The following is a 9,890-nucleotide window of genomic DNA, read 5'->3' as shown; positions in this document are numbered from 1 at the left end:
CTTTTAGTTTTAGAAAAATTATAAACTTTCTGTTAGTGCCATTAGTTTTCAAATTTGAAAACACTTTTTTGCTTTATTTATTTATTTTATTTTGTTTCTACTTACAACAAAATACTTATTGTTGCTATTTTTATTTTTTTCAAGTTTTTTTGTTTTGTTTTCTGCATTATTTATTTTCTTTTGGTTTTTTGCTTTATTTTTTTAATTCTTTTTGCTTTTAGGTCAGCAAAATTATAAACTTTCTGTTTGTGCCATTAGTTTTCTTTGAAATTTGTGTGAATCACAAGTTTGTGAGCTCAACAAGGCGTGTAGAGGGACAGGCTTATAAACTGGTGTGAGCACCCTTCGGTTGGCGAGGTTTTCAAATTCATAGTTTTCAAATTCATAGTTTTCAAATGAACTCTGAAAAAGTTGGCATAGCATGTGCATGTACAAAACGGACAATGGTATCATACTCGTCTTTTACAAAGTTGGCATGGTATCATCATAATAGTTGCGGGAGAAAGTCTTCACTTTTTCTTCGCTTGTGTCATTTGCTTATTGCACCGTAACCATGGATAATCTTCATCGTTTATCAGGATGCTTGGGTCAGCCTTGACTTTGAAGGGGGGAATTTCATGAAACTTTTCATACTCTTCAGACATGTCTGTCTTGCCCTCAACTCCCAGGATGTCCCTTTTTCCTGAAAGAACTATGTGGCGCTTTGGCTCATTGCATGATGTATTCGCTTCCTTATCTTTTCTTTTCCTCGGTCTGGTAGACATGTCCTTCACATAGATAACATGTGCCACATCATTGGCTAGGACGAATGGTTCGTCAGTGTACCCAAGATTTTTCAGATCCACTGTTGTCATTCCGTACTGTGGGTCTACCTGTACCCCGCCTCCTAACAGATTGACCCACTTGCACTTAAACAAAGGGACCTTAAAATCTACTCCGTAGTCAAGTTCCCATATGTCTACTATGTAACCATAATATGTGTCATTTCCCTTGTCGGTTGCTGCATCAAAGCGGACACCGCTGTTTTGGTTGGTGCTCTTTTCATCTTGGTCAATCGTGTAAAATGTATTCCCATTTATCTCGTATCCTTTCCAAATCATTACAGTCAAAGATGGTCCCCTGGACAACAAGTACAGCTCATCACAAACAGTGCTGTCATCTCTGAGACGTGTTTCCAACCAACTGCTGAAAGTCCTGATGTGTTCACATGTAATCCAGTCGTCGCACTGCTCCGGGTGTTTGGAGCGCAGACTGTTCTTGTGTTCATCGACATACGGGGTCACCAAGGTAGAGTTCTGTAGAACTGTGTAGTGTTCTTGAGACCAAGAATATCCGTCCCTGCATATTATTGAGTCCCTTCCAAGCGTGCCTTTTCCAGTCAGTCTCCCCTCATACCGCGATTTAGGGAGACCTATCTTCTTAAGGCCAGGAATGAAGTCAACACAAAACCCGATGACATCCTCTGTTTGATGGCCCATGGAGATGCTTCCTTATGGCCTAGCGCGGTTATGAACATATTTCTTTAGGACTCCCATGAACCTCTCAAAGGGGTACATATTGTGTAGAAATACGGGCCCCAGAATGACAATCTCGTCGACTAGATGAACTAGGACATGCGTCATGATATTGAAGAAGGATGGTGGGAACACCAGCTCGAAACTGACAAGACATTGCGCCACATCACTCCTTAGCGTTGGTACGATTTCTGGATCGATCACCTTCTGAGATATTGCATTGAGGAATGCACATAGCTTCACAATGGCTAATCGGACGTTTTCCGGTAGAAGCCCCCTCAATGCAACCGGAAGTAGTTGCGTCATAATCACGTGGCAGTCATGAGACTTTAGGTTCTGGAACTTTTTCTCTGGCATATTTATTATTCCCTTTATATTCGACGAGAAGCCAGTCGGGACCTTCATACTGAGCAGGCATTGAAAGAATATTTCTTTCTCTTCTTTCGTAAGAGCGTAGCTGGCAGGACCTTCATACTGCTTCGGAGGCATGCCCTCTTTTTCGTGCAAGCGTTGCAGGTCCTCTCGTGCCTCAGGTGTATCTTTTGTCTTCCCATACACGCCCAAGAAGCCTAGCAGGTTCACGCAAAGGTTCTTCGTCACGTGCATCACGTCGATCGAAGAGCGGACCTCTAGGTCTTTCCAGTAGGGTTGGTCCCAAAATATAGATTTCTTCTTCCACATGGGTGCGTGATTCTCAGCGTCATTCGGAACAGCTAGTCCGCCGGGACCCTTTCCAAAGATTACTTGTAAATCATTGACCATAGCAAGTACGTGATCACCGGTACGCATGGCGGGCTTCTTCCGGTGATCTACCTCGCCTTTGAAATGCTTGCCTCTCTTTCGACATTGATGGTTGGTCGGAAGAAATCGACGATGGCCCAGGTACACATTCTTCCTGCAGCTTCCCAGGTATATACTATCGGTGTCAAGTAAACAGTGCGTGCATGCGTGGTATCCCTTGTTTGTCTGTCCTGAAAGGTTACTGAGAGCGGGCCAATCGTTGATGGTCACGAACAGCAACGCCTTTAGGTCAAATTCCTCCTTTTTGTGCTCATCCCACGTACGTACACCGTTTCCATTCCACAGCTGTAAAAGTTCTTCAACTAATGGCCTTAGGTACATATCAATGTCGTTGCCGGGTTGCTTAGGGCCTTGGATGAGAACTGGCATCATAATGAACTTCCGCTTCATGCACATCCAAGGAGGAAGGTTATACATACATAGAGTCACGGGCCAGGTGCTGTGATTGCTGCTCTGCTCCCCGAAAGGATTAATGCCATCCGCGCTTAAAGCAAACCATACGTTCCTTGGGTCCTTTGCAAACTCATCCTAGTACTTTCTCTCAATTTTTCTCCACTGCGACCCGTCAGCGGGTGCTCTCAACTTCCCGTCTTTCTTACGGTCCTCACTGTGCCATCGCATCAACTTGGCATGCTCTCCGTTTCTGAACAGACGTTTCAACCGTGGTATTATAGGAGCATACCACATCACCTTCGCAGGAACCCTCTTCCTGGGAGGATCGCCGTCAACATCACCAGGGTCATCTCGTCTGATCTTATACCGCAATGCACCGCATACCGGGCATGCGTTCAGATCCTTGTAGGCACCGCGGTAGAGGATGCAGTCATTAGGGCATGCATGTATCTTCTCCACCTCCAATCCTAGAGGGCATACGACCTTCTTTGCTGCGTATGTACTGTCGGGCAATTCGTTATCCTTTGGAAGCTTCTTCTTCATTATTTTCAGTAGCTTCTCAAATCCTTTATCAGGCACAGCATTCTCTGCCTTCCACTGCAGCAATTCGAGTACGGTACCGAGCTTTGTGTTGCCATCTTCGCAATTGGGGTACAACCCCTTTTTGTGATCCTCTAACATGTGATCAAACTTCAGCTTCTCCTTTTGACTTTCGCATTGTGTCCTTGCATCGACAATGACCCGGCGGAGATCATCATCATCGGGCACATCGTCTGGTTCCTCTTGATCTTCAGCAGCTTCGCCCGTTGCAGCACCATCGTGCACATCGTCTGGTGCATCTTGATGTTCAGTAGCATCACCGTATTCAGGGGGCACATAGCTGTCATCGTACTCTTCTTCCTCGCCGTCTTCCATCATAACCCCTATTTCTCCGTGCCTCGTCCAAACATTATAGTGTGGCATGAAACCCTTGTAAAGCAGGTGGGTGTGAAGGATTTTCCGGTCAGAGTAAGACTTCGTATTCCCACATATAGGGCATGGACAACACATAAAACCATTCTGCTTGTTTGCCTCAGCCACTTCGAGAAAATCATGCACGCCCTTAATGTACTCGGAGGTGTGTCTGTCACCGTACATCCATTGCCGGTTCATCTGCGTGCATTATATATAATTAAGTGTGTCAAAAATCATTACAGAACATCATGAATAGATAATTAAGTGGCCAAATTAATAGAAGTTCATCATCACATAAAAACCAAAGTACATACATAGTTCTCATCTAACAACATAAAGCTCTGCAGAGCATCTAAATTAATTAAACCATACATTGAAACTATGTAAAACATTTCAATGCGAAAACAAATGCGATCATAATCGCAACCAAGGTAACAACTGATCCAACAGCATAATGATACCAAGCCTCGGTATGAATGGCATATTTTCTAATCTTTCTCATCTTCAAGCCCATTGCATCCATCTTGATCTTGTAATCATCGACGACATCCGCAACATGCAACTCCAATATCATCTTCTCCTCCTCAAGTTTTTTTATTTTTTCCTTCAAGAAATTGTTTTCTTCTTCAACTAAATTTAACCTCTCGACAATAGGGTCGGTTGGAATTTCCGGTTCAACAACCTCCTAGATAAATAAAATCTATGTCACGTTGGTCGGCATAATTTTCATAAACAATAAATGAACCAATAGTTATGAAAAGATAATATATACCACATCCGAATCATAGACAGGACGAGGGCCGACGGGGGCGGATACCAAAACCATCGCACTATATAAGATGCAATAATAAAAGTAAGAAAATAATACAAGTAAGAATATTTTTCCTTTCAGAAAGAAGATAAGAACAAGAGGCTCACCACGGTGGTGCTGGCGATGAGATCGGCGCGGGTGATCGACGGCGGTGAAGACGGGGACGGGGCGTGATGGACCGCTAAACCTAGACAAATATTGAGGAAAATGGAGGTTGGAGGTCGAGCTTGGAGAGGAGAAAGCTTAAGTAGTGTGGCTCGGGCATTTCATCGAACACCTCATGTGCTATGGAGGTGAGCTAGAGCACCACAAAGGCCCCCCTCGCCGGCAAGAGAAAAATAGAGCACTAGAGTGCTCTTCTCGCGAGCGAGGGGGTATATATAGGCAGCACTATTGGTCCCAGTTCGTGGCATGAACCGGGACTAACGGGTAGCCATTGGTCCCGGTTCATGCCACCAACCGGGACCAATAGTGGTGGGCCAGGAGCCAGGCCCATTGGTCCCGGTTCGTCCCACCAACTGGGACCAAAAGGTCTGGACGAACCGGGACCAATGGCCCACGTGGCCCGGCCGGCCCCCTGGGCTCACGAACCGGGGCAAATAGCTCCATTGCTCCCGGTTCTGGATTGAACCGGGACTAATGGGCTGAACTGGCCTTGGCCATTGCCCCCTTTTCTACTAGTGCCCATCACCACCTCAAAGTCTGCACCCACCTGCTACGACAAGATAAGGCGTGGCAACAGTGCCACCTGCCACCCTCGAATCCCAGAAGGAACGTGGCTACAGTGCGGCAGTACCAGGCGGACACCCTCCGCCTGGCACAACACTATAGCCACGCGGCCCGTGACGGTGCCTATGTCAGGCAGGGCCATGCCCCCATGACGGGCGATCGGTACGGCCTGCAGGCGGCGGGCCCTACCTGTCTACATGCACCAAAAGACGGCAAGGCCTGAGTAGGCGGCCTCAAGGGGAGGTCGGCTCCTAGCAGGCGGCCGCCCCTCCCCTTGGAGTCTGTGCGCAATTAACCAGAGGCGACAGGGTGTGGCTACAGTGATCGCCCGCCAGGTGGCGGCACTGTAGCCACGCGTCGCCCGACCAGGCCATCGTCATCAGGGGCAAGGCTATAGTGCAGTCTGGTCCCCCTGGCCCGTAGGCGGCGGGCCCTACCTGTCGGCAGAGCTCACAGAAGCCGGCGGGATCCACCAGGCGGCGGGCGCCAGCAGCCGGCGAAGAAGCCGGAGCCCCGAGACACTAACGGTCAGGTCCCAGGACTAGCCGGATTACCATTGTACCCCCGAGGGGTAGGCCTATATAAACCCCCCGGGGTCACCCATTCAAAGGGTTCAGGTCCCTTAGATCATACATGCACCCATAGCTAGAGAGGAGTAGAGCAAGCAGCCTTCTTCCTCCTCTAGCCCGAACAGCTCAAGGAGCACCCTTGTATTAGCTATCGATCATAGTGATGCAGAGACCCTGCAGAGCAGGATTAGGGGTGTTATCTCCATGGAGAGCCCCAAACCTGGGTAAGACCCGGCGTCGTTTACGGTCTTGCCTACTCCTGCTTCTAGAGCCCGACAACGTTCTATTGACCCCATACATGATTAGCCACCCGTTGGCATATGTCGAGAAAATACCACGACAACTAACCTTAGGCAAACTGTGGTTGCCACAAAAAGTGTGGCGAACAAATGACAAGATTTGACAAAAATCTGAGCATATGAATGTGAAGCATATAACTAGAGAAGTGTGGCAAGGCAAATGTAGCATGTACCAAATACATGCCTATGGGCATCTGCAACACTAACTAGCAAAACATACACTTTATTTGTCCATGGACTGGCCCAGACCCGTTCCTGTAGTGCAACACGACAACGTGCCCGGGCTACACAATGTGATGATTATCAAATTGCAATATTGAATGAATTAACCAATATTTAGAGCAACAAGAAGCAAAACTTATGATCTCAATGGTTTTCGCGCCCGTGTCCACCTTCTCTCCATTTGTGCAATCGCACCAAAAAAATTCTGATGGAGTTGGAGGTGGTGTACCACCTACAGCCTAGTGACTTCAAGTTGCGATCATGGATCACGTGCGAGTCGTAGGGCGCATCGTGCTTTTGCTTATGAAATGAAGCATGCACGTTTTGCCAAAAGCTCAGGCTTCCTTGCCTCATGCCTACAAAGTCTGCAGATACGACCTTTCACGCATCGCACAACAACTCATTCTCCATCACCGAGTAACCTGCCATCGTGCTTACTCTAGGACACAACTAGAAGCTCAACAAGAAAGCTCAATCACATTAGGCCGAACACCTGTTCAGGTGTGGTGTCCGCCATGGACGGCGTCGGCAGGGGGACGGGGGCACGTAGTCGGGGACGAATCCTGACTCAGGAGGGGGATTTGAGTGGGCAGAGGGTGTCGAAATCCTACGTAGCAGAGGTTCGGGCGCCCGCAAACCTCGGCCAATTTGCGTTCAATTTGTGGGAATTCGGACAAGCAAGCACATCCACGGACAAATATGGGTCCACGTTAGATGACAAATTTTGTCCAGACAGCTCAGTCCGTCGCGTATGGGTGTGTTTTGTGGGTGTGCGTGGAGATGCCCTAAGTTGTTGTAATATGACTAAGGTTAGGCTTGATAAACTTGAGCTACAAACCAAACATGCCCATTGTTTCCCAAAAATATGGCTACAAGCCAAAGTTAGTGACACGACAATGCAAAAGCAACAACGTCAAAAGTCTGAACTAAAAATTAACTCCAAAATACACACTGGTTCACCGGAAGTTTAATATAAGTGTGGGTAATAGTAGTAAACTGCAAAGCATGGCAAGACGACTCAACCAGAAACACACGCGGCACGAGACGGCCGGCTTGACGGACGAGATCGACGGGATCAGAAGGGCTTCTCCCCGAAGATGTTGCCCAGCGGCGAGTAGTGGCAGGTCATAAGCGTGGTGCCGTCGGCGCACTTCACGGTGGCGCACCCGACGTCTGTGTTGCCTTTGGACATCACCTGCTTGAACTGCGCGCACAGCTTCCCGGAGGCGCAGCCGCCGGACGCGAAGTCGAAGTAGTTGGCCTGCTCCGCCCACGCCGCCACCGCGTCGCTGGGCTGCCACGCCTTCCCGGCCTCGCCGAAGCCGCGAAACACATTGACGCCGCCCGGCATCGCCGCCGACGCGGCCGCGCAGTTGCCCTTGAACCGCGCCGCCCAGCGCTCCGCCTGGTCCGCCAGCCCGCTGCTCCACTTGAGCGGGCGCTGCTCGTGGATCGCGCGCATGTGGTTCTGCGGCACCACGTACTGCTGCGCCTGGCTGATCTGGATCTGCAGCAGCTTCCGGCCGGCCGCCGCCGCCAGGGCCGGGGCGCACGAGAGCAGGACGATGGCCGCCACCGCGGCCAGCCAGCGCCTTGAGGTGTACTCCATGGCCATGACCAGTGTCGTCGACCCTAGCTTAGCTATACTGTCTAGTCTGCTAAACTCAGCCACTAATTAACTGGAAAGCTTCAAGCCTGGCCTCTATATATACACATGCGTCTCTTTAACCACATCGACCGGGGCTAGTTAATTAACTGGAACCTACAAGGTCAATTACACGACGGAGTTGTCAGTTTGTAACAATATTTTTACATGCAACTAGTAACAGCTAGACGACTTAGGAAATCTACTTACTGATCGCGCGGTGCCGTGGCGATCGATCGACCCACGGATCGAATCATTTCATGTGAGGGGGCCATGCGGCTTCGGGGAGGGGCTTCTTGTTTGACTTGGGAATAGTTTAGCTTGGCAGCAGTGTACGTACTCACGTTCGGGATTTGTTTTGGGTTTTCAACAGGTCAGTACGTACATCTGGGGAATGAAATCGACCGACGGTGCCTGCAGGTCAAAGGATCATTCATTCACTCGGGATGGAGCTTGCCTGCCCCGGAAGTAATCGGCCGGCCACATCTAGGATCGAGGGGTGCCACGAACTTTCTCAGTGGCACACATCACATGCTTTCATGTGGGTGCGCGTGCGAGGCCACAATATAGGATCAAGGGACTAGCTAGTAGATCCGTGCGCTCCAGCCGTTCACCCAAGGGTTCGTTTGCTCTACTGTTACTAGGGCATCTCCAACTCTGACCCTTAAATCGGACATCGTATCGTCTGTGGACCAGTGGAGACAAGACTGCGATCACTTATGTAGGAGTTAGGCATCCAACCATAGCCGCAAATGTCCGGAGACATTTTGAATGGAATTTAATGAAAAGAAATAAATTTGATGTAAATTTACACAAACCCTACGATTTTCATTGGAACTTTGACAATTTTTTTCATAAAACCGGATGATTTACATCTAAATCGGAGCACATGCATTACATTTTCGACATATTTGGACCAAACCCTATTCTAACATAGTCTAAATGACCGTTGGCGCCCACTCCTCATGTCCGGCAGCTCGTCGGCCGGCCATGAGCCCCGGAAACTGAAGCATCGCCCCACGAAGCCGGCAAACGGCTAATCGGCCGACAATGATAAGCCCGCCAAGCTTAGCTTCAATGAAGGGGAGGAATGGTGGCCTTCGTGGGACCGAGCACTGACGACATCCCATTCTCTACTCTTCCTCGCTGCCGGCGGGGGCCGCGAATGTGTCGGCTTCATCGTTGTGGTGGTGGGGCACTACCGATGAGGAGCTGGCGACGTCGTCCTCGTCCTTGCCGTAAACTTCATTTGATGCATCGTCGATCTCCTTGAAGGCAGCTTCTAACTCCGCCTGCCGAGCGCGGTATCGCCAGCGGTCGCGGTGGATGTCGCGGGCGGAGTGGTAGGATTGGAGCAGCGCCTCCTGCTCGTCCACGTCCAGCGTGATGCCCGTGCTGGCGGCGAGTTGCTCCTCTGCGCGCTAGTGCTCGTCGAGGAGGTCGAGGATGCAGGCCTGGTCAATCTGCCCCTGCCAGAACGTAGCCTCCCGTCGTTCAAAACACCATCTCGGTGTAGTGAGCACGTGCTTGCTCCCACATGAGTTGTTGGGATTCCCCCAAGTGTAAAGATGAAGCAGAAAGGTAGTAACTATTTCCCTCAGTTAGAGAACTAAGGTTATCAATCTAGTAGGAGTCTCCCAAGCTAACAAAGTAAGCAGCACATGCACACACAACACAAATGCACCCGTCTCCAACACTCCAAGAGGGTCGTCAATCCCCTTATATTGGTAGTTACAAGATTAAACAACAAGTGATAGAGATAGTTGGTAACAATGTAACAAGGCAAAATAAAAGTAGCAATAGTGTAGAAGAATTCAATAATGAAAAATAGACCTAGGGGACTATAGGTTCACTAGTGGCACCTCTCTTGAAAATAGGCGAATGGCATGATAAACAAATTACAATTAGGACTCCTGTAAAGCCCTTGGTCAAAGGGAAGAAGAAGCGTCCACG

General features: G+C 49.2%; 1 protein-coding gene across 1 annotated transcript; it reads right to left on the bottom strand.

Annotated features, from left to right (window-relative positions):
- Positions 1 to 7,189: 7,189 nt before the first annotated feature.
- On the bottom strand, positions 7,190 to 7,963 carry LOC119324136 (pathogenesis-related protein PRMS-like). The gene has a single exon (XM_037597901.1). It carries the CDS (start codon positions 7,905 to 7,907, stop codon positions 7,368 to 7,370), a length of 540 nt encoding a protein of 179 aa, XP_037453798.1. The 5' UTR covers positions 7,908 to 7,963; the 3' UTR covers positions 7,190 to 7,367.
- Between the last annotated feature and the right edge of the window lie 1,927 nt (positions 7,964 to 9,890).

This window comes from Triticum dicoccoides, chromosome 6B (assembly GCF_002162155.2).
Source record: "Triticum dicoccoides isolate Atlit2015 ecotype Zavitan chromosome 6B, WEW_v2.0, whole genome shotgun sequence".
NCBI lineage: Eukaryota > Viridiplantae > Streptophyta > Magnoliopsida > Poales > Poaceae > Triticum > Triticum dicoccoides.
This window is presented reverse-complemented; position numbering and strand designations above follow the sequence as displayed.